This window comes from Myotis nattereri, assembly GCF_964212035.1.
Source record: "Myotis nattereri genome assembly, chromosome: 12".
NCBI classification, from domain to species: Eukaryota; Metazoa; Chordata; class Mammalia; order Chiroptera; family Vespertilionidae; genus Myotis; species Myotis nattereri.
Window position 1 is genome coordinate 23,257,441 of NC_138087.1, and position 23,779 is coordinate 23,281,219.

At 46.1% G+C, this 23,779-nt stretch overlaps 1 protein-coding gene across 2 annotated transcripts in view; it reads left to right on the top strand.

Annotated features, from left to right (window-relative positions):
• The window catches only part of SAXO1 (stabilizer of axonemal microtubules 1), an 87,633-nt gene extending 66,387 nt beyond the window's left edge, over nt 1-21,246 (top strand). For both annotated transcript variants that reach the window (XM_081103458.1, XM_081103457.1), the window contains exons 2-4: nt 1,405-1,584; nt 12,725-12,927; nt 20,082-21,246. In XM_081103458.1, the coding sequence (XP_080959584.1) occupies nt 1,562-1,584; nt 12,725-12,927; nt 20,082-21,085 (1,230 nt within the window). In that variant the 5' untranslated portion in view covers nt 1,405-1,561 and the 3' untranslated portion in view covers nt 21,086-21,246. The remainder of the gene's footprint in view (nt 1-1,404; nt 1,585-12,724; nt 12,928-20,081) is intronic.
• The last annotated feature ends 2,533 nt before the right edge of the window (nt 21,247-23,779 follow it).

A 23,779-nucleotide genomic window follows, 5' to 3' on the forward strand; every position in this document is an offset into this window, starting at 1 on the left:
AAAACAGTTCAGTGTAAAAAGTTTTACAATAATTCCATGCCATTCCTTCATATAATTAAGTTGGAAATCACTCATGGACTTTTGTTGTTGTGCTAGTGTCTGATGACTAGAGGTGCCCCACTGATTTGTAAGGATTGCATATGGGCACACAAATAATTGATACACTCCTTAGTTTTTGAGAGCTCAAATAGTTGCCCATTATCCAGCAATTAGTAGAATAGTAAGGTTCATTTATTACAGCATGTAAAATGAAAAGCTCACTATAAAGTATAATGGCAAATTATTATTTATCACCTACATAATGAGACATAGAGTTTATTTAATCATTCATTTATATACTCAGTCATTTATTCAATAAATGTTTATTGAATGTCTACTGTGTGCCAGGCAGGATATGAGGTACTAGGGATGTAGCAGTGAACAAGACAGGGAAGGTCATGAACTTGATAGATGAGATAGACAATAAACAAATGTGCCAACTACAGATAACAGTAAGTAATGAGAAAGGCATATGAGGTGGTGAGAGGAACTGAGAGAGAAGAGGGGAGTGGGGTGTATTTTAGGTATAAATGATCAGCAGAAGTCTTTCTAAAGAGGCAGCAATTGAGGTGAGACCTGAAAGAATAAAGGTGCCAGATGTAAAATGTGAATATGGTTTCAGGGAGTCAATGGCATGTAGTATACCACTTGTGTGCAAAAATGATAATCAGAATTGACCCAGGAACCAATGAGGAAAGACAGTAGCCTGACCCCAGAGCACAGACTTGGGGTACCTTGTTAGGTCAGGTGTGGAGCCCTAATTGCTCGGTGATTGGGAGGCCTCAGGGGAGGGCCTGAGCCAATCGAGTTGGTACTCAGAGGACTCAGGGGCCACAACCATTTAACTGTTAATGCAGGCAAGTATTTAAATAAGCAATAGGGCACATGCAACGGCTGAACATCAGCCATGCTTGTGTGTAATGTGTTTTTATTGATTTCAGAAAGGAAGGGAGAGGAAGAGAGAGAGAGAAACATCAATGATGAGTGAGAATCATTGGTAGGCTGCCTCCTGCACGCCCACAATAGGTATCAAGCCTGGAACCTGGCATGTGCCCTGGCCAGGAATTGAACCATGACCTCCTAGTTCATAGGTTGATTCTCAACCACTGAGCTACGCTGGCTGGTGCTTATGTGTAACTTTATGATCCAAGGAATTTTGACAATTAACCAATTGCAATTACAGATCATTAAAAAAATTTGGCGACTTTTCATAGTTCAGTAGAAAAAAGGAAGGGTTACATTTCTGTCTTCAATGATAGCAGTCATGGATTCATAGTCTGGGTCACATTTTGAGAAGGTAGCATTATCAAACTGGATATGACCTTCTCAAGAAGGCAACCAACCTAATTTCATGTGTTTTTACAGGCGGCATCATTGTCCACATCTCCCTACCAAGATTTATGATAAAACAGAGAAACCATGTCTTCTCTCCGAATACACCGAGAACTACCCTATCTATCACTCGTACCTGCCCAGAGAGTCCTTCAAGCCCAAGAGGGAGTACCAGAAAGGGTCCATACCAATGGAAGGCCTGACCACATCGAGGTGAGGGCAGGGGTATGCATGTGTGAACGTATAATTAACGGGGTAATGCATGACACTAATGTACAATTGAATGTAGTGATGTTCAATACTGCATTAATGTGCACCATCGACATATGCTGTTACTGTCTTAATGTTAATTTTCTGTATCTCTGAAAATCCTGCATGGATTAATCTGTCTAGTTTTCTCCAATCTCCTCTTAAAGAGAAAGGATTCTTGTGTTGAGGGCAGGGAAAGAGGGGAGGGGAAAGGCTAAATTGATCTACATAGAAAGGTGGGAGGTTAAGTCAAGTAACAAAGGGATGGAAAGAGGGGGCTGTTGCTGAAAAAGGAGTTTTGGGCTTTGGCAGCTAAGCTCCAGGTCAGCTTAGGTCAGTGGTTCTCAACCTTGGCTGCACATTAGAATCACCTGGGAATCTTTTTACAATCCTGATTTCTGGGCCTCATCCTCCAGAAATTCTGTTTCTTTGTTATGGGGTGGGGCCACAACATTAGTAACAAAGAAACAGAATTTCCGGAGGATGAGGCCCAGAAATCAGGATTTTAAAAAGATTCCCAGGTGATTCTAATGTGCAGCCAAGGTTGAGAACCACTGGCTTAGGTGGGTGGTGGTGGTGATGTTGGTTGTGGTGAAGGAGAACTTGATCATAGAGGAAGAGTGGGCTTCTTTGAAATGATGCTACAGGCTTTGAATTGGGGGCCCCCTTAAATGTTCTTCAGGAAGGAATATTTCCTTTTAAATTACTCTTGCCTAATAAGCTCTGATTCTTTAGCTCCAGTTCTGTGCAGAGACTGAACCACTGGGCTCAGTGTATTTGGGTTGCAGAGGTGTCGGTATTGAGGGGCTGGTGGGGAGTGATCAATCTCAGGATTGTTCTACGTGTTGCAGGAATCTGCCCCTGATGCCTCGGTTACCGCCAGGTGATAACTTGCGGCTGGTGACTCCATGGGGTAGAAACATCTTTGAGTGCAGTTGGGCAGTGTTTCAGATGGCATAGATCAGTCCCAGATGAGACCTGGAAGATGGACATACTCACTGCCTGAGCCACCCCTCGTCGCGGCAGGATTGCTGCGAGGTGGAGGTGAGATGGTCTGGCACAGTGCCTGCCTGTGACAGGTGCTCAAGGCCTGGTGAAATTCCTCCCTGAGCCTCATAACTGTGCTTTTGTAGTGAAGGTCCCCGAGGACGCAGGCTAAGCAGAATCGCTCTAATTCATTCTGCCCCCAGGGTACCCCCAGGATAGGCCTGGCATATCCTCTGTTTAGATTGTGGGTTGGAGGCATAGTGTTCCTACTAAAAGCTGCTGTCTTTTAGGTTCAGAGGAAGAAGTCCCTGTTTGGGTTATGGGGCAGAAAAGACCCCGGAGAGGAGGCAGGGGAGAAATGGTGTGAAGGGTCCCTGAGCTTGGTGGGAACCACTGGATGGAGCAGCTTGACAAAGGGGGGGAGTCGAGTGCCGCGTCTGACGCTTGACTTGAATCAGGCCACTTTCATGCAGAGCAGTTTCTTAAATGACTTGATTTAAGCACAAGGTTTCCAGGTCCTTCTTGAAAAAAATTGTAATTTATGCAACCTGCTTTTCAGCCTATGACTTTTTAAAAACAATATGAACCTTAAAGCTTGGCCTCACTTTACGAAGAAAATAAAGCATTCTTAGTTCCTAAGAGGCTGAAGACCACAACCAGAGCTGTGGACCCTTTCAGAACATTGCTTTTCCTTTTAAGAAACCGTGATTAACATAAATGTAAAGTCCTTGGCATAAGCATGAGAGACATGTAGTTGGTAGTAAAGGATAGAGCTGTGTTGAGAAAGGGCTTGCAAACACCACATGCAGCCTCTATCAGGGGTGGGCAAACTTTTTGACTCGAGGGCCACAATGGGTTCTTAAACCGGACCGGAGGGCCGGAACAAAAGCATGGATGGAGTGTTTGTGTGAACTAACATAAATTCAAAGTAAACATCATTACATAAAAGGGTACGGTCTTTTTTTTTTTTTAGTTTTATTCATTTCAAACGGGCCGGATCCGGCCCGCGGGCCGTAGTTTGCCCACGGCTGCTCTAGATACTGGGTTTCTCATCTGTTTATACCCAATCTGCAGGAAATGAAGAGCGCCCTGCGCATGTAGAGCACAGCACAGCTTCAGATGATATCACATTAGGGATCTGTTTCATGTCCTGGAAATACAGAAAAGGGTGTCTGAGGGTTGCGTGTTGACGAATGATTTCTGTTTGTTGCCCACAAGCTTAGGAGAAGAGGATAAACCCTTTCTCTGGGGCGGGAGCCGTGCTCCGTCACCTGGCTGAGCCCCCAGACGGAGCCCCACAGGCCCTCTGGCCTCCCGATGGTGCTTTGCAAAACAAACACTGCCCCTCTGACCTGTCCTAAATGACCCTTGCCTCCCGTCACTTCCAACAACAAACACATCACCCAGAAGGCCCCTCTGTTCTTGTCAGAGCCAGAGTCACCGTACCATTCACGTCAAGACGTGGCCCAAGTGGAGGAATGCAGAAACGGAAAGAATTTCCAAAACAAGTTGTTCATGGTCCTAGGGGCCTTAAAAAGAAGAAGGGGCAGGAGCAGGGTTCCCCTGGGAGGGAAGAGCAGAGCTGCGTCTCTCCGGCACTTTGTTTTCTTCCCCGAAAAGAGAACTCGGGGAGAAATAAGCAGAGGAATCTCTTCCCTCCTTTACGTCAATTTAATCATTTCTCAGCCCTGTGTCTTCCATGCTGGGCACTAGTGATCACAGACCAACAAAACCATGGCCCTGTCGGGAAGCTTTCTTTATTTGATTTCCAGTGAGTTCCTATTGAGATAAATGAGCAGACATCACGATTTTATCAACCATATTTTCTGAGCCTTACAAACTCAGCAGAGACTCCGATTCATGTATCTGTACATACAACAAAACGATTCCCTGTCAAGGAGTGCAGGGAAGCTGTCTCCTGGGTGCCCCCGCAGAGGCCTCTGGGGGATGGGATGGGTCAGCCCTGTGCCTGCACACCCGGTGTCTGCTTGGATTGTCATCCCTCTGCCCTTGGGTCCCTTATTACCAGAATGTCCCACCCACGTTGCTATCTAAAGGCTGACCTGGCTTGGTTTCTGAGACTGGCCGTGGGGCTGCCACCTGCTGCATAATGAAGTCACGTGACCCAGGGCTTGGCTGGCTTTGGTGATTAAGCCCAGACACAAAAAACACCTGGTTTCTGGAAAGGTTATCATCCCAGCATGAGGCGTGAGTACAGCTGCACACAACTCTTGCTGACTGTAAATCTTGGGGATTTACAGCAGGTGCCGTAAGGAGAGAGCTTGTGATTTTCAGCCCCCCGACCCCCCCTTACTATGATGCTTTCTCGCAGCCCTTGGTAATTCTTCCACATGGGATCTGCCTTTGGTTCAGATAGACCTGAGACCAATTTATGAAGAAGAGGTTTGTACTTCAAGCCTCATTTCTCCTTAGGCGTGTCATTCTGCAAAACACTTGGGCCCCGTTTTGTGACATTATTTCTGTTAGGAAAGCCAGATCCTTTAAGATGGGCAAAGTGGATAACTTCATAGGCAAGAAGTGAGTCCTCAAGATGGTGTGAGACCTTTATTCTAGTGGTTCTCAACCTTCCTAATGCCGCGACCCTTTAGTGCAGTTCCTCATGTTGTGGTGACCCCCAACCATAAAATTATTTTCGTTGCTACTTCATAACTGTAATTTTGCTACTGTTATGAATCGTCATGTAAATATCTGATATGCAGGATGTATTTTCAGGGGTCGCGACCCACAGGTTGAGAACCACTGTAAGGGAGACCATGGCCCTAACCGGTTTGGCTCAGTGGATAGAGCGTTGGCCTGAGGACTCAAGGGTCCCAGGTTCGATTCCAGTCAAGGGCATGTACCTTGGTTGCAGGCACATACCCAGTAGGGGGTGTGCAGGAGGCAGCTGATCGATGTTTCTCTCTCATCGATGTTTCTAACTCTCTATCCCTCTCCCTTCCTCTCTGTAAAAAAATCAATAAAATATATTAAAAAAAATGAAGGGAGACCATGGTCAGGGTGAACTGGAGGTGCACATGTGTGTGGGAAGATTTCAGGGTGAGACTTGATAAGTTTGGCTGAAGGGTGGAAGGCAGGAAGTTGGCAGTGCACATTTCTTCATTTACTGACAAGACTTTCGGGTAAACTGAGGAGAATCAGGGAGGCAAGAGCTAAAAGAGAAAGGGTAGTTGGTACCCTCTTCAAAAGCCAGGAAAGAAGCAAGAAAGTTGCTAGTAGGCTTGAGTCTTTCCCCACCCATGGAATTTTACACATTTTCTGTTCAAATATACTTGGCTTTCTACTCAGACCTATACCCCAAGGGATATGCTTACTCCGCTCTGTACACTGGCCTGAGAATTAATGAAGACATGCAGAAATAGGTCTCAGCACTAGACTTCCCTGAGCAATTTCAGAGCCTTTGATGCTGTGTGTCTTTGATTAAATTTGGGGACAATTTGCCCATTATTTCTTCAAGTATTTATTTTTTTCTGTCCCTGTTCATTTCTCCCCCTCCCCCAATCTCTTTTCTCTTTGTTCTTTAGTATGGATAGTTTCTATTCATCTGTTTTCAAGTTTACTGAATCTTTCCTCCACCTCTATTCTAATATTAAGCCCATCCAGTGGATGTTTTATTTCAGATATTGTATTTTTCAGTTTTAGGGTATACATTTGGTTCTTTTTATTTCGATACTGTTTGCCTTCTGTAGTTTCCTTTTAATTCATTATGACCTCATTTGTCTTTTGTAATTGAGCATAGTTAAATAGCTGCGTTGGTTCTAACATCTGGGTCTGTTTGGGTTGGTCCTCATGATTTATCTTTTTTTTTCTTGAGAGTGGGTCACATTTGTATGTATGCCAGGTAATTTTGGATTGATCCTGTACATTGTTAATGTTGTATAGTGGAGACTGGATTTTTCTATATTCCCTTCTGAAGATGTTTTTTTCTTCTTTTTAGAGCAGATAGGGGGTAACTTGATTGGACTGAGTGAAAATGCAAACTCTGTCTTGGGTGGCAGCTTAAATCTCAGTTCAGTTCTTTTTTTAAAAAATTTCTTTATTGATTAAGGTATCTTTTTTTTTGTCTTTTAAAAATATGTTGTTTATTGATTTCTGAGAGGAAGGGAGAGGGAGAGAGAGAATCATTGATTGGCTGCTTTCTGACACCCCCCACTGGGGATGGAGCCTGCAACCTGGTCATATGCCCTGACTGGGAACCCTACTGTGACCTCCAGGTTCATAGGTCGACGCTCAACCCCTGAGCCGCACCAGCTGGGCCTCAGTTCAGTTCTTTGCCTTTAGCCTGTGGCTTGAAGGCTGACATGCATGTGAGGTCAGCTAGAGATTTGGGCCCAGTGATAGATAACATTTGAGCTTCTTGTCTCTGGTTCTCTCCTTTCCAGGATCCCTTCTTCACTTTCTGGTACCTGTGGTTGCCTCAAAATTTGGTCCTCTGGTTCTTCAGTCAAGAGAGACATAAGATGTTCTATTCCCATTTGAGCTGCCTTACCTAGCGCAGGCCGGAGCCCGCCTTCAGACGGAGGCCTTGAAACAAAGTGGGAGCTCCCACAGAGGCTCATCCGCGCCATTCCCTCCTTTCACCCATTGATTCTGCCCCAGAATCTTCCTGTCTTGGTTGCTCTTTAGTGCTGACAGGTAGTTGTGTTTATATTTTGTCCAGCGCTTATATGAAGCGGTGACAGATGTTAGCCTCAGCTTTAGTGGGGGTCAAGGTGATGAGAGAGTAGAGCAGGAGACAGGAACTATGTAGCCTGAGTCCTGGAGGCAGGTGCTTGGAACGCTGTCTTTCATTGTGAAGACAAGGAGGGCCCAGTGTGTTCTTCGCAGGATCAGTGACAAGAATCAAGCCCTGCCCTAGCCGGTTGGGCTCAGTGGAGAGAGCGTCGCCTGCGGACTGAAAGGTCCCAGGTTTGATTCCAGCTAAGGGCATGTACCTTGGTTGCAGGCACATCCCCTGTAGCGGGTGTGCAGGAGGCAGCTGATCGATGTTTCTCTCTCATCGATGTTTCCAACTCTCTATCCCTCTCCCTTCCTCTCTGTGAAAAATCAATTAAAAAAAAAAAAAAGAATCAAGCCCTTAGACTCAGCCTAGGGACCTTCCTCAGTGCCCTGGGATGGACTCCCCAACCTGCCCGGGGTGACATAATGGTTTTCTTAGCGGGTGCTTTTTCACTCTGGGAAATTTTAGAATTCTACATGGAAGTAATGAAATCAAATCAATTGATCGACAAAGAGCAAAACCCCATATTAAGAGAGAGGACAGATCATGAGGAGTATCTCAGAAGTCTAAGGGAAGAGCGTTTAAAAAATGAGAGAGAGGATGGGTAATATGAAGATGCTGCAGGAGGATAAAGGCCTGCGGAGCAGTGACTAGATTTGGATACATTCAGGCCTCACCTAGAGCAAGGAAGGAGTAGAATCAGAGCTGATGGGGGGAGCATAATGGGAGGTGAGGAAGGCAAGTCTGCATCCGTAGACAACCCTTTCTAGGAGAGAGAAGGCAGGGAGAGAGGACTGGAGGGGAGTGAACTCTTGTGTCGTATTTTATTTTCCCCCCTTAAAGTTTAGAAAGGATGGAGCATGTTTAAATACTGACAGAAAGGAGGCAGTAAAGGAAAAGGATTAAGCACAGACCAGGAGATGGTCCATCGATGAGGTTTCCATGAAAGAGGGAGGGGTTTTAGGGTAGCGGTGAAGAGCTTGGCTTTGGGCAAGAGGAGGAACTCTTCTTTTTTTTTTTTTTTAAAATCCTCACTGGAGGAGTGATGGTATTTTTTCCATTTATTTTTATTTTTTTAAATATTTTTATTGATTTCAGAGAGGAAGGGAGAGGGAAAAGAAAGAGAGAAACATCAATGATGCGAGAGAATCATTGTTCTGCTGTCTCCTGCACACCCCCTACTGGGGATCGAGCCTGCAACCTGGGCATATGCTCTTGTCCGGAATTGAACCTGGGACCCTTCAGACTGCAGGCTGACGCTCTAGCCACTGAGCCAAACCAGCCAGGGCTCCATTGATTTTTTGAGAGAGTGGAAGGGAGAGACGAAGCGGGGTGGGGGGTGGGGGGTGGGGAGAGAAACATCAATGTGAGAGAGACACATCAATTGGTTGCTTCCCACACCCCCCCCCCCCCACCCTCCTGGCTCGGGACAGGGATGGAACTGGAACCCAGGTACCTGCCCTTGACTGGGAATCAAACCCGAGACCCTCTGGTGTGTAGGCTGACGCTCTAACCATTGATCAACACCAGCCAGGGCGAGGAGGAACTTTTAAAAATGGATTCCATTTCATATGATTGATTAGTTGGGCACACAAACAAATTCTGAAGTTTTCATAGATAAACATTAATAATAGGTTTTTTTAAAAAAGTATTTCATGGCCCCTTTATCGCTGTGAAAATCTTCTTGGCCCTATTTCCAGGCTCCCGAGCTGGCTGGCTTTATTATTTCTTCTTTCTTTTTGTCAGACTCTTGTCAAACACCTTCCTGTGACTTTGCCTAGTGATTGGGAGTCAGTTGCTATGACCTTCCCAGCAGGCCACTTTAACCTTTACTTAACTCGGGCTCTCTCTCTCCGCCCTCCATACTATATCACTTTTATGGCTCCACACCTGAAAGAAACCTAACATCTTTGACCAATTTTTTTTCTTGGTTCTTAGTCACAATGGGCACAGGGACTAAGAAATGCAACACAGGAAGTGAGGGGAGTGTTGTTAAAAAAAAAAAAAGCTACTAAATGTGAGCAATTTCTGGGAAGGATAAAATAGACTTTTCTCTTGTGACCTTAAAGGGTGTAGGATTATGTGAGATTGGGGACGCGCAGTTGCGTTTTGGTTAATGATAGGTTTCAGGGAATGTCCTTAACATAAAAACACAACGAGGAACATAAATTCAGATTTAATTCACTCTTAAGCCGCAGCAAATATTTTTGGGTGGGGTATAAATGAGCTCAACTGAAAACCTTTCCGCTCTTCAGAAATAGATCATTTCCCCCTCAAGATCGTTTTTCTTAGTTATAGCTGATTAGGATATTCAATCATAGATGTGCTTTCACAGGGACTTACAGTTTGTACTGGAGAAGGACGCTCGGGGAACCATTTTTCCTCAACACAGTGAGCAAGGACTGTGCTGAATCAGCTTTTGCCCTCGAGCAACCAGCTGCAGGACAGTCCATGAACCGGTGTTGGATTCTGGGCATTTTCCTGCTCTTTTTTCTGTGGAAACAGCAGGAAGTAGGGCCTTAAGCGCAATGAAGGAAGCCCTTGCAGGAAGGCTTTCACAGTATCTCGAAGGAGAAGCTGGCTCCCTGAGGGGGTAATGGCGGAGGAGGATGTCATGACCTGTGTGCAGCGTCCGGTGACTGGGAAGCACTCCTGGATGCTCTGGGGTTGGGGGGGCCGCAGCTTGGGCCTTGGGCCTTGTTTCTTACCACTTGCCCTTGGCACCTCCTGATCCTCCTCCTTGGCACAGGGCTGAACCCTGGGGTAGCCATCGATGAACATGGGTTTATGCAGGCGGTGTGTGTGTGTGTGTGTGTGTGTGTGTGTGTGTGTGTGGTCTCTCCTGCCTCCAGACTTGTCCCCACCCCTTTTGTTTGTTTGTTAATCATCACCCAAGGATATTTTCCATTGATTTTTAGAGAAGGGAGGGGGAGAGACACAGAGAGAAACATCAATGTGAGAGAGACACATCAATTGGTTGCCTCCCACATGAGCCCTGACCAGGGATTGAGCCTGCAACCAAGATACATGGCCTTGACCAGAATCAGACCCTTGACCCTTCAGTCCAAGGGCCGACACTCTATCCACTGAGCCAAACTGGCTAGGGCCTTCCCATCCCTTTGGGAAGGAGGAGCGCTCACCTGTAACTTGGGAGCCCTCCCCTGAGAACACAAACTCTCTGATAAAAGCTGCCATGCAGTCATCACGATCAGACAGGGCTTTCTGGAAACTGCCATTTCTCTGTCCGCCTAGGCCCTCCCTCCGAGCCCGCTGCTGTGGTTGGCTGAGCAGTAAGCAGACCCTGGCATGAGCTACACTAAGAAGGATGCAAGTGTGGACTGACCCTGGGGTTCTCATTTAGCTGCTCTCTCTGAAGTCCCAGTTGTACACAGCTGGCTGCCAGCGGCCTCAGGTCACCCAGCTTCCTCCTCCTGTTTACCCATAAGGAGCTCGGGGAAGGCTGAAGACCTGTAACTGCTGCCCAGAGATATTTTTAATTCTACCCAGAGGGTGTTACTGGGAGTTCAACTGAAGCATCTCCCATTTCCTCCGCAGAGCCCTAGGGAGACTAGTTCTCCTGCTTCCTCACTGGCTGCCCCCATCCCACCAAGCATTTTCAGGCCCGGGTTTGGGTTTATGGACAACCATGTATATAATTCATGCAAGACAGGTTACAGTGGAGCGTGTTACCTTTGCTAGTCAAGCGTGGCTCAGTAATGCTGCTCCAGATTTTGGCCGGGAAGTGGGTTTTATTGGTGTTTGGGTCTGATGTTTTCCTGTCCGGAAACCTCCCCCCTCCCTTGGCGAGGCTGCTTTGGCAAGCACCATCAGGGCCCATCTACCTCCCCTCGTCCAGGTTAATACATGGGTTCCAGGCCAAACCAGGCTGTCCTGTCAAGCAGAGCCCTTGGGGGGAAATACTTGCTTAGGAGAGTCTGCACGAGAATCGCAAGTCAGGATCGCCCTGGTGGGGACTGGAAGGCCGAGCCCAGCCCCGGTGTGGCCAGGGTGATCCAGGTACAGCGAGCTTTGGGCCTCCCGGTAGCTGTGGGATGCTTAGGGAAGGGAGTGTTTCCCATTTAGTGAAGGCCATCGCGCTTTGTCCTCCCACTGTTTCATGCTCCCTGCGATGATGAGGGCACTGGTGGCAGGGAGCAGGGAAATGAAAGGCTCAGCGTCTCCCTTTATTTATTTATTTTTTATTTATTTTTATTTCTTAAATATATTTTATTGATTTTTCACAGAGAGGAAGGGAGATGGATAGAGAGTTGTAAACATCGATGAGAGAGAAACATCGATGAGCTGCCTCCTGCACACCTCCTACTGGGGATGTGCCTGCAACCAAGGTACATGCCCTGGCCGGAATCGAACCTGGGACCCTTCAGTCTGTGGGCCGACGCTCTATCCACTGAGCCAAACCGGTTAGGGCCATGGTCAGCAAACGGCGGCTCTTTGGCCCCTTGAGTGTGGCTCTTCCTAAGCCTTAGGAGTACCTAATTAAGTTAATAACAGTGTACCTACCTATATAGTTTAAGTTTAAAAAATGTGGCTCTCAAAAGAAATTTCAATCGTTGTACTGTTGATATTTGGCTCTGTTGACTAATGAGTTTGCCGACCACTGGGTTAGGGCATCAGTGTCTCCCTTTATGTACTGCTCTGCTCTTCTGGGTTTTCTGTAAGGTCAAGCAGAGGAAGGAAATAAATGTTAGCAGGAGAAGCAATGGGAGCACAGAGAAGGAAGTGGTGGTGTCTGAAAAAATCGAGTTAGCTCCACAGTGAGGGGGTTTCGGGGGAAGGAAGGCAGGAAGAGCAGGCGCAGAGAGGCCTTCTCAGTGGCCCGGGGCGGTTGGAGTGGAATGTGGGCCGGGGGCGGTGGGAGCTGCGGCTGGGGAGTAAGGCAGGGCCAGGGCCAGCGAAGCTTACACACCATGCTAGCAGGCTGGGCTTTATCGGGAAGGGTTTTAAGCTGGGGAGTGAAGTGATCTGATTTTCAGGTTAGAGGGCTGATTCTGGCCAACTCAGGGGCTTGAAGTAGAAGTGGCCGTAAGGAAGCAGGAAAGCCAGGCAGTCAGCTGTCACCTGGTCAAGTGAGGAATGGTCAGGGTCTGAGCCTTGGAGGGAAGACAGACTGATGAGGTGGAGGGGCCGTCCCTGGTGAGTGACTGGAGCCGTGCGGGGTGGATCCAGATGGTGTCCAGGAGCCTGGGGTGGGTGAGGAGAGAATGGGGCGTCTTTCTCGAAAGTGGGCAACAGAGGAGGAAGAGCAGTCGGGGGCATGGAGTAGGTCATTCTTAGCGGACATTTGTGGAATTGGGCTGAGTGGAAACCGAGAGCCGTACCTGAGCCAGGGGCCCCTGCATGTGCTTGTTTTCATTACAGGAGAGATTTTGGGCCCCACAAAGTGTTACCAGTGAAGATCTGCCAGCCGGACCAGTTCGTCCCAAGTGAAGAGAATATGGATCTGCTCACGACGTATAAGCAAGATTACAACCCCTATCCCATCTGTCGAGTGGAGCCCATCAAACCTCGGGACAATAAATATCCATGTGGTGACAGGATGGAGTCTCTGCCCACTTACAAAGGTGGGAGATGCTGGGGGGCAGCTTGGGGGAGGGACGAGGGACAGGCTGAGCCGGACGCAGGCCAGGAGATGTGTTTGATATGCACCCCCGCTTAGTGCCGGGGTTGGGCAAACACTCCTGTGGGCCTCTGTGGGCCTGCAGCCCATTCTTGCACAGCTGGAGAGCTAAGAATGGTTTTTAAAATTTGAATGCTCAACAAAACTCAAGACTGGTTCAGGATGTGTGAAAATGATACAAAATTCAAAGGTTAGTGTTCATTAGGATGTTGTGTTGGGACACAGCCACACTTGTTCATTTCCACATTATCTGTGGCTCCTTGGTGCTACAGCAAAAGCCCAGTAGTTGTGATGGAGACCGTGGGGCGTGCAAGGCCTAAGACATTTCATGTCTTCCCTCTTCTAGAACATCTTTGCCAGTGCCTGCTTTAGCTTGTTGTTGAAGTCCTACATTGGGGAAGCATTTCAGTGGAGTGATTGATTTATTTATCATTTAAAAAATTATGGAAACCTAACATATAGACAGAAAAAAATGTACAAATCATAATTATACAGACTAATGAATTTTTAAACTCCATTTAAGAAGTATTTATTTTTTTTGTTTTCCTAGTTATCATTTATTTATTTTTAAAATTCTCATCTGAGGATATGTTTTTATTGATTTTAGAGGGAAGGGGAGAGAGAGAAACATTGATCGGTTTGGTTGCCTCCCATACGCACCCTGACTGGGATCACACTCACAACCTAGGTATGGGCCCTGACCAGGAATTTTGGTGTTCGGGATGATGCTCCAACCAACAGAGCCACCAGGCCAGGGCCATTTATTTCTTTTTTATTTGTTTAATTTATTTTTTAATTAGTTTACATTCAGTACTATTTTGTATTAGCTTCAGGTGTATGCCATATTGGTTAGACAATCATATAGAACTTTACAAAGTGTTCCCGCCAATATTTCTAGTACCCAGCTGGCACCATACATTGATATTACAATATTACTGAATGTATTTTTCTATGCTGTACTTTACCTCCCATGACTATTTTGTAACTACCAATTTGTACTTCTTAATCCCTTCACCTTTCTCACCCAGTCCCCCCCACCCCATCCCCTCTGGAAATCATTAGTCTGCTCTCTGGTCTAAAAGCCTGTTTCAATTTTGTTTGTTCATTTATTTTGTTCTTTAGATTGCATATGTAAGTGAAATCAGATGATTTTTCTTTCTCTAACTGACTTATTTCACAGCATAATATGTTCTAGGTCCATCCATTCTGTCGCAAATGGTAAGATTTCATTCTTTTTTATGGCTGAGTAATGTTCAATTTATATATGTTACCCAACTTTTTATGCTTGCACTGTGCTACCCCCTTCAGTGCTCACAGCCCACGGGTAAGTGTTCCACAACAATTTTAGCCACTTGGGTTGACGGGCAGTTGGGTTGCTCCCTATCTTGGCTATTGTAAATAATGCTGCAGTGAACATAGGGGTGCATATATTCGATCAAATTAGTGTTCTGGGTTTTTTCAGATCTATACCTAGAGGTGGAATCACTGGGTCTTAAGGCAGTCCCATTTTTAATTGTTTGAGGACCCTCCTTACTGATTTTCCACCAACGGTACACGAATGTTCCCTTTTCTTCACATGTTCAACAACACATGTTGTTTGTTGACTTATTGATGATAGCCATTCTGACAGGTGTGAGGTGATATTTAATTGTGGTTTAATTTGTACTTTTCTGACAATTAGTGATGCTGAGCATCTTTTCATATGTCTATTGGCCATCTGCATGTTGTTTTTATAGAAAGTGTGTATTCAGGGCCTCTGCCCATTTTTTAATTGAATTGTTTGTTTGGTTTTTTTGGTGTTGAGTTGTGTGAGTTTTTAATAAATTTTGGATATTAAGTCCTTATTGGATGAATCGTTGCCAAATATATTCTCCCATTCAGCAGGTTGTTTTTTTTCTTGTTGATGATTTTCTTTGCTGTGCATAGACCAATGAATTTTGACTGAGCACATCCATACAAACAGCACCCAGATCAAGAAATATAACATTGATACTCCTATCCAGTTACCCTCCCCACCCAGGATAGAGCCATTGTGCTGACTTTAACATCATAAATTAGGTTTGAATTTTATATAAATGGGATTGATTCATTCTTTATTGAGCATCTACTACATACATCTTAGACATGGCATTAGGGACTGTGAAGGAAGCACAGTGACCTTATGTGACTTTTGAATCTGGTAGGGACACAGGACATGGCATCGTATGTGTGGTGCAAGCAATGTAGCAGTCACTCTGTGGAGCACAAGCCATAGGCTGAGGCCATGGGAATGGAGGCCAGGCTTATCAGTAACTTTTCTGCTTACGATGCACATAGATTCCCTAGGATACATGCTGAACTGTACATATAACATGTTTGTGAATCTCTAAACAACTGTGCTAATAGTTGCTTTTATGTAGTCAAGCCAGACACTTAGGCAAAAGGAGTGGGGAGGCTTGGGGTCGGGGTAGGGGTGGGGAGGAGGGTAGAATATTCTTGAAGCCCTTCCAGAAGCTCTAAATCTATATTTGGAAGACTTCGCCTGTGGCTGCGCTTCCCTGCTTCTCTCAGGAGCTGGGACTCAGTGCCTCTTCAGCAATGTGGTCTTTGTTTTCCTACCTTCTTATCATTGCTATCATTCTCGTCCACTTTTCCGTAACCATTTCCATAACCACCTTCTGCCAAGCCACATTCTGGACACTAATACCCAGAAATGGTTCCGCCTTTGCGCACCCCAACATCATCCTTCTGCTTGCTCTCTTGCCCACTCCCACCGGCAGTCCTTGGCCTCACTGGGATCTCCAGCCCACTGATACTTCAGTCTTTCTTCTCATCATCAGCCCTGCCTGTGTCTGTCCCCCATGTGGCCTACTCCACATATTTTTTTCTCTCTCTTTTTCTACCACGTTGTATTTTTGTGGCCTTTTTATACCCTCTCTCTTCTGTTCTTTAGTTGCTTCTTCCTAGCATAGCCCCAATTCTGCCTTCTCTGACCATACACCTGAGCAGAGCTCCTGTCTTGTCAGCTGTTACTCATTTTCCACAGAAGGGAACTAGGGGGGCTTTTAAAAATGTCTGTCTGACTTGATTTCTTCTCCACATAAAGGTCCTCAAATAATTATCATGGTTCTTAGGATAAAATCCTAACCCTTTACCAACTCCGCTGATGCCTTGCAGATTCTGGTGCCTCCTGCCAGCGCCCCTGTGCTCTGCCCAGGACCTTCTTTCAGTTCCTTTCCTCCATCTCTTTTCTGTCTCAGGACATGTCCCACATGCGGTTTCCTCTCTATAGAGCCCTTCTCCCTTGCCCTGTCTAGCACTTGCTCTTGAGTGAGTAGCAGAAATGTCACACCCTTCAAGGCCTTTTCAGACCTACCCCCCACCCTTTGCCAGACTAGACACATCCTGTTAGATGCTCTAAGAGTGCCCTGTACTCCCCTGTTTTGTAACTCATTGCATAATTTTCTCCACCCCTCGGCCCCCTTCACATTTGTCTCCTTGGCCGGACTGTAAGCTCCAAGAGGGCAAGGATTTACGTTTCTCTGCCAGTTACACCCAACAAGGCAGGCACTGTAGTAGATGGTTTACAAAGGAGCCAGTAGTACCAGGCACATGGTCATGGCACTCTTGCCTCCTGATTCTTCCTTTTCATTCAGTGTCTACGGAAGGCAAAAATGGGCACCATGGACACTGAGCCGGCAGGAAGGAGCCCTTCCTTCTGATGGGGGAGGGAGCAGGCACTTTTAGCTACAAACTCTCCTTTCCTCCACGCCCTTTCTATGGCCCTCCTGGATTTGTGAATCTTGGCTTAGTTAGAGGCTCTTTAGAGCAACTGCGCGAGCAGCCCCATTCCCCTCCCCTCCCCTCCCTTCCCTAGGTGCAAGGACAGGGCTGGGAGTGAGAAATGCCCCTTGCTTACCTTAGGGGTTGGCAAGGGTACGTAGATCATTGTTGTTATTTGAAGACACTCCTCCCTCTTTATTCCAGCAAAATATTCAAAATAAACACACAGAAAAAACGCAACCTAATACATATGCTTTAATCTCTCCCCACTCCAGCTCTCCCATATTCCTCACTTTCTCCAAACAGTTACATCTAAAATTTCCCTCTGCAAGCCAGAGAATAGTGTTCCATTGCTAAAATGAAATGGTGGCTGGGCCTTTCCCTCCTGACGAAGTTAAAATTGAGAGACCCCTATATTCTTCTCCTTTCCCCCCTTGAAATGCAGATGTAAAAGCAAACAAATCAGTATGTAGCCAATGAAATGTACTTATAGTTAGATTTGATCCATAGGTGCCTGTTAGCAGCCTATGTGTCTTAATAGTTTTTTGGAATAATATATACTTAACATATTCTGTTAATGTAAATGGTTGCTCTGCCCCCTTACTCCCCTATCATATAGAATGGCTTCCAAAACTGGGCCTTGAATGGCCAGCATATGTTTTCCCAGCGTTGAGCACATTGCAAAGGGGATGACGCTACCAGGTGGGCTTCGTGAGGAAGTGCGTTCATGAGCCGTTCTGGACCATTGTTTACAAGGGCTCCGGTGACAGTGTGGCACTGGATTGGCACACGTCCTCACCCAGCCCGTTACTCTGTGGGTCCTGACCAAGAGCTCGAGTGAAGGCTTGGGGAAGACCCGTGGCATTTACCTGCCCTCGCATAAGTCGTGCACAACCTCTTGTACGCGTGAGGGGCCCTTGCCTTATCTCTTGGAGTATCAGCTTTTTCAAAAAAATGTTTTTATTAATTTTTAGAGAGAGGAACGGAGAGAGAAATAGAAACATCGATGAGAGAGAAACATTGATCTGCTGCCTCTTGTATGTGCCCCCACTGGGCATTGAGCCTGCAACTGGGAATCGAACTGTGACATCCTGGTTCATCGATTGGTGCTCAACCACTGAGCCACGCTGGCCAGGCTGGAGTATCACCTTTTGATGACTTGTTTGTCTCTTGTGGAAATTTGCTGCTTTAGTAAGTTTTTTCCATAGCAACCTTATGGTTTTATGGCCATACATTGATTTTCCTTCCAAAGAGGGGGAAGAAAAAACAACCAAAGACCAAACTCATTAAATATGTGTATTTCAATAGGTTCCATCTATATTATATCTATATGCTCCACTTACTATGGTTCTACAGGGAAAATATGCAAACTTTCCCCTTTCCACTCGTATGGCCAGCACCTCTACTAGAAAACCACCAGTACAATATGCTCCAGCAGCATTTGGTTGTAATTTTGACATTTTCAAAACACTGTGCAATTGGAAAGATTGAGAGTGTAATTACTTGATGCTCAGCTTTAGGTTTAGCTAAGTTTTTTTTTTAAAGACACATTATTGAATGGAATCCCTTTTAAAGAGGTTCTTGCCAATTACCCACATGACACCCTGGCCCTGAAGGGCTTTACTGATGGTTTTCATGCTTATGAACAGTTTGTCATGTGGAATTCTGAGGTTTTCAGGGTCTTGTGGAGGTTTTTTTTGTAATATATGCTGGGTGGAGGAAGTTAGAAGGTTGGATAATAATGTGGTTTAAACTGTATTGTTGGGTATCAGAAATTACATGAGGCAACTTTCAGCTTAGGAACCTGTTTTCTTATCACTTCATCCATCAGGGAAGAGGGCCAGAAAAGCCCTGTCCTTCCCACCCCCACGGACCTTGAGGCAGCGTGAAGGCATCTACAGGTAGATATCCCCATATCAGGGAGGCCTGAAGTCTGACGGGGAAACATGTGGTTTATATTCAGCAAGATGGTTCTCTCAGAGGCCCCCTAATGCTTTCAAGATGCTGATAGAGCCATTAATGGCTCTTGGAGAAAGATTAGATTTTCAATTAAAATGAAGCCAATTTAAAATAAATAGTTGGTAGTATTATTAGCCTAAAATAAACTGAAGAGTGTGCCTGGGGTGGGGGGGGGAGGGGATGTCAGGACTTCCAAAGTGGCGGAGTGAGGAACTTGGCAAATGCTCTGCCCCAAAAGCAACAATAAAACTGGACAAAACAGTAAAAAAATCATCCATTTTAGGGCTCAGGAAACCAAAGGCATACAGAAGACTGAAAAGTATTTATTCAAGAAACACTACTAAACTATTGTTACAAACAATGGGAGTTTGTGGTGTTTTATCCTGGGGCTTCCATCACCCCTCCTACCTGACCCCCTCCCCCCAATCCGGATCTATCTGGGCAGGCTAGGTTGTGGGCAAGTATGTTAGTCGCTCTGCATTTGTAACATGAGCATATTGATGGTAGCCACCTCATTAGAGAAGTCTGAATATTAAAAGAGTTATTGACACAGAAAAGCATTTAGAATACTGTCTGTGATATAATAAGCTCTATATAAGAGGCAGTTGCTATTATTCTCTCATTAGCCAGTACAATGCCCGTATTCCCTTGGATATGTGTGCATTAGCTGTATGGGTTGAGGGACACAATGGCAGTTTTCCCACGCACACCAGGCAGGCCTGGTTGGTCTGGCTGGCAGCCCATTAGTTGTGGGCTGTGAATCCCGTCTCACTGTATCACATGCATCTTCCCAGTCATTCGGTGCTGATTCAGAGAGGGCACCTTCCCCACAGAGCAGTGGTTCTCAACCTTCCTAATGCCGCAACCCTTTAATACAGTTCCTCATGTTGTGGTGACCCCCAATTTCATGGTTACAAATTGAACATAATTGAAGCATAGTGATTAATCACAAAAACAATATGTAATTATATATGTGTTTTCCGATGGTCTTAGGCGACCCCTGTGAAAGGGTCGTTCAACCCCCAAAGGGGTCGCGACTCACAGGTTGAGAACCGCTGGCACAGAGGGATGGAACTGTTCCTGGACTGGGTAAGTCAGTGGTGTGACAGCTCTGCTAGAATCGGTTCCCTGGATCTTCCCATGGCCATGGTCCGTCTAAAACACCTGTGTACAGCATTATAGGGTGTAATATAAATTTTTCTCTTCTGCACAGCAACTCCCAGATACCATAAAGTTGAAATATCAAGCCCTTGAGTGAAGTGATGGTAGGGATCTGCCATCACCGGAGACTGGTGTATGGCTTTGAAGACCCCTTGGAATACATGCAGGTTGAGTGAATTGAATTATGAATAATTACCACTTCTGCTTTATTTTCAGCTGATTATTTACCCTGGAACCAACCAAGACGAGAGCTAATTCGTCCAGACCACAAGTACCGGCCAGAATCTGCGAGGTTTGAAAATAGAACCACACACCAGGACGATTACCCTTTAAAGGGTCTAGTGAACACCATGAGCTGTAAGCCTCCAGCCATGCCCAAGGTCTGTAACATCCCCCTGGAGGATCTGACTAACTACAAGATGAGCTACGTGGCCCACCCTATAGAGAAGCGTTTTGTGTATGAGACAGAGAAGTTCAAACCCTGTGAAATCCCCTTTGAAAGCCTCACCACCCACAAACAGTGCTTCCGGGGCCTGATGGGGGAGCCAGCCAAGAGCTTGAAGCCTCCAGCCAGGCCCTGCATATTAGACACACCTTTCTCTAACACCACTGAGTTTCGAGAGAAGTACCAAGCGTGGCCAACGCCCCAGTTGTTCTACAGACCTCTTGTCCCCTACGTCCCTCCGGAAGAAAAGATGGACCTTATCACAACAGTGCAGTCCCATTACACGTACCCTAAGGGGGTTCCAGCTCAGTCCTGCCGACCAGTGGTTTGCATCAAGAAAGGTCCCCGCTTCGAAAGCTCCACAACCAACAGGGATGACTACAAGCAGTGGGCCAGCATACGCATGGAGCCAGTCAAGCCCATTCCCCAGCTGAACCGTCCCACCGAGCCCTTGGACTGCCTGACCACCACCAGGGCCCACTATGTGCCCCACCCTCCCATCAATACCAAAAGCTATAAGCCCCTCTGGTCTAGTCCCCAAGCAAAGGTCCCTGTGGAGGGCCAGACCACGTACGCCATCAGCTTTACTCCCAAGGACTTGGGCAGGTGCTTGGCTTCATACCCTGAGCCCCCCGGCTACATCTTCGAAGAAACAGATGCTTCGGGGCACAGGATATACAGGCCAGTTTCCCACACAGGCTCTCGGCAGAACAGCCCTCTTTCTGTAGGTGATTCCCAAAACCCCAACCATCAGGAGTTGGCAGTGTCAGCCTGATTTTTAAAAAAAATTATTTAGAAATTGCAAAATACTTTAAAAAAACCCCCAGATGATTGAAAGTTATTTGTTGGACAGAAAAGCAATTCCCCCAAATGAAAAAAAAAAATCATCATCGTTTCCAGGACACTTGAATAAAATGAGAATCACTTGACTCAAGGAAAATGACATTTCGTCACTGGTAATTACTCCTCGAACCCTCCCCCTGCAGTGTTCCTTCTTGGGTCCCTTACCTTATGCTCACGGAATCAAAGCTGGTCTCTATGAGGTTTCCTCTGAACCAGGGGTATTTTATTAATTTAATCATTGCATTAATTGACATTGTGATGAACCCTTGCCAAGTATGAAGTGCCAAAGAATAAACTTAATTTTGGGGGGAGTGAATCTGCAGGCCCGTATCATCAGTCCTCCCTTCTGCCTATGCAAAGAGAAGGCTGTGTTCCCAGAATGTTGGAGAGATTTTAGACTTCAGTCCCCATTTTATCCCTGTCCTGGTGGGAGTGCCTTGGGCCCTGTCTGGAGTCTTGTTTCAGGTTCTTTTTTCCCCGGGGTGTCTTCCTTCCTCTTCACATGGTGACATACCAGCCAGAACAGGCTGTCTGATGGCGCATGGGCCTCTGATAACAGGAGATAGCCGACCCATGGGAGCGTGGACCTGCCGGACCTCTCCCACCTAACCCAGTGCAGGCTGTGATTCCAGTTGGAGGAGGGAAAAAGGGACCCTGGTAACCGGGCATTCAGCAGCCAGCCCCTGGGCTGTGCATTCTCAGTGCTCAGAGCCTGGAAAAAATGGCTCCCTGTGCTGCTTCCTGGGAAGCTGGACCTCCTTGTCCTAAAATGGTAACTGTGACCAGCTCTGTGACAAAGCTTGACTTAGTGGTGAGCTGGACCCTGCCCTGGAGAAAGGGCTGGAGATTTCTCTTTTGGGTCTAAGGTTTCACCAAGTTTGATTCTAAGGCTAAGTGATTTGGAAATATTTTAAGTTGAGAAGACTCGAGGAAGGACTTTGTTCAAGAGTTCACATGCTGAGTCAGATGGGCTCATGATATGGGTGAGCCGCTCACAGAGGGATGCAGACGGACACCTGGGTTACCACCTCTCTCTTGAATCCACAGAACTTAAAACATCCTCCGAGAACTTGGTAACATGGTGGTGGGAGGAGAAAATTTCAGCTCAAGTCCAGAAACTCGAGCTTGGGCTCAATGCCTGGTTCATGGGTGAGCAACCTGCATCTCTTATCCAGGGCTCAGTCTTCCCACAGCTCTGACCTACTTTGCCCAGACTGCTCAGGTCCCTACCCCTTGTAGCCTCACCATGAGGTTAGTTTGTATCATTGGGTTGGGATTTACATCATTTAATCCTCTTTTTGGTTCCATGGGTCTGGATGCCTGCCCTTATGGGGGTAGAGAAGCTCAGAGATGTTACGCATATTGCCCAAGGCCACAGAGCGTGGCGCACCAAGGCCAAGATTGGAACCTAGGTCTTTTGATTCAAGATCCAGTGCTCTTCCCCAAACACCAGGCACCTCCCGTCTGCTGTGTCTCAGATCTCAAGGCTCCACAAGCCCCATCAAACCACATTCTCCCTGTCTGAAGTCTTTCCTGGAGTCCACTAAGCTAAAGGAGATTACTAAGGAGGGTAGGTTTTATTATTTTGTTTTGTCATTTTTTACAAATCAAAGAAATATTTGCACTTGATTTGAAAAGCCAAATAGTGCTAAAATGCTTATAAAAATTCAGCAATCTCTCATGCCCCGGCCTCTTGGCCTCCTCCATTGTCTCTTCCCCAGAGAACAGTTGAATTTGATCTGTTTCTGCTAACATTTTCCTCCATATTCCTAAATAATGTACCTGTACTGTCTGTTGACTCATTGACTTTAGTCATGGTCTGTTTTGGTTAATTAGGGGTGTTAGTCCTCTTACACTTCCCCTTCCCTCTCCCTTCTTTTCAGAACGGTTATTTGACAATACTTGATTAGATCAAGACTAATGTGTTTTTGTAACGTTTCTGATGAGTAGGAAGGGAAGAAGATGATGAAGAATGATGACCCTGCCTGGTTAAGCTGAGCCTTCTTGGGGTGAGGAATGTCCTCTGAGCCCGCCCTTTGTGACATGTAGGGTCATCTCCATGGTGACCCCAGCTAGATGAGCTATCCAGGGCATCCCTGCCCTGCCCACTTCTGGACTTAAGGAGCCAGGTCTCCCCTCAACACCCCCCCCCCCACACACACACTTTCTTTCCTGTTTTGGTCTCAAATTAAAATATCTTTATTATTATAGAAGTGGTTAACTCAAGTAAAAAATTAAGAAAATATATAAAGAAGGGCACAAGTACATATTATTGGGGCTGGTACAACACAGTGGCCAAGAGCATACCAGGAGACTGTCCAGCAGATCTGGGCTTGCATCTTGGCCTCTCCTACCCAGTAGCTAGGGGACCTTGGTCAAGTTCTTTAACATGTGGGCACTAACAATACTGGCTGCATGATTTTGTTGTTTGAATTGAATGATAGAATATATGTCAATCACTTCCTTGACTCATGGTTAACTCTCATTAAATGTAGGTGAGGATGGTGATGATGAAGATGGTTGCTGAGTTCTGCCTGATTGAATCTACTTATGATTTTATTGGTATTTACAAGATGCAGGTAAGGATAACTGCTCGTATTTTATATTGTACATATTTTACAAAGTA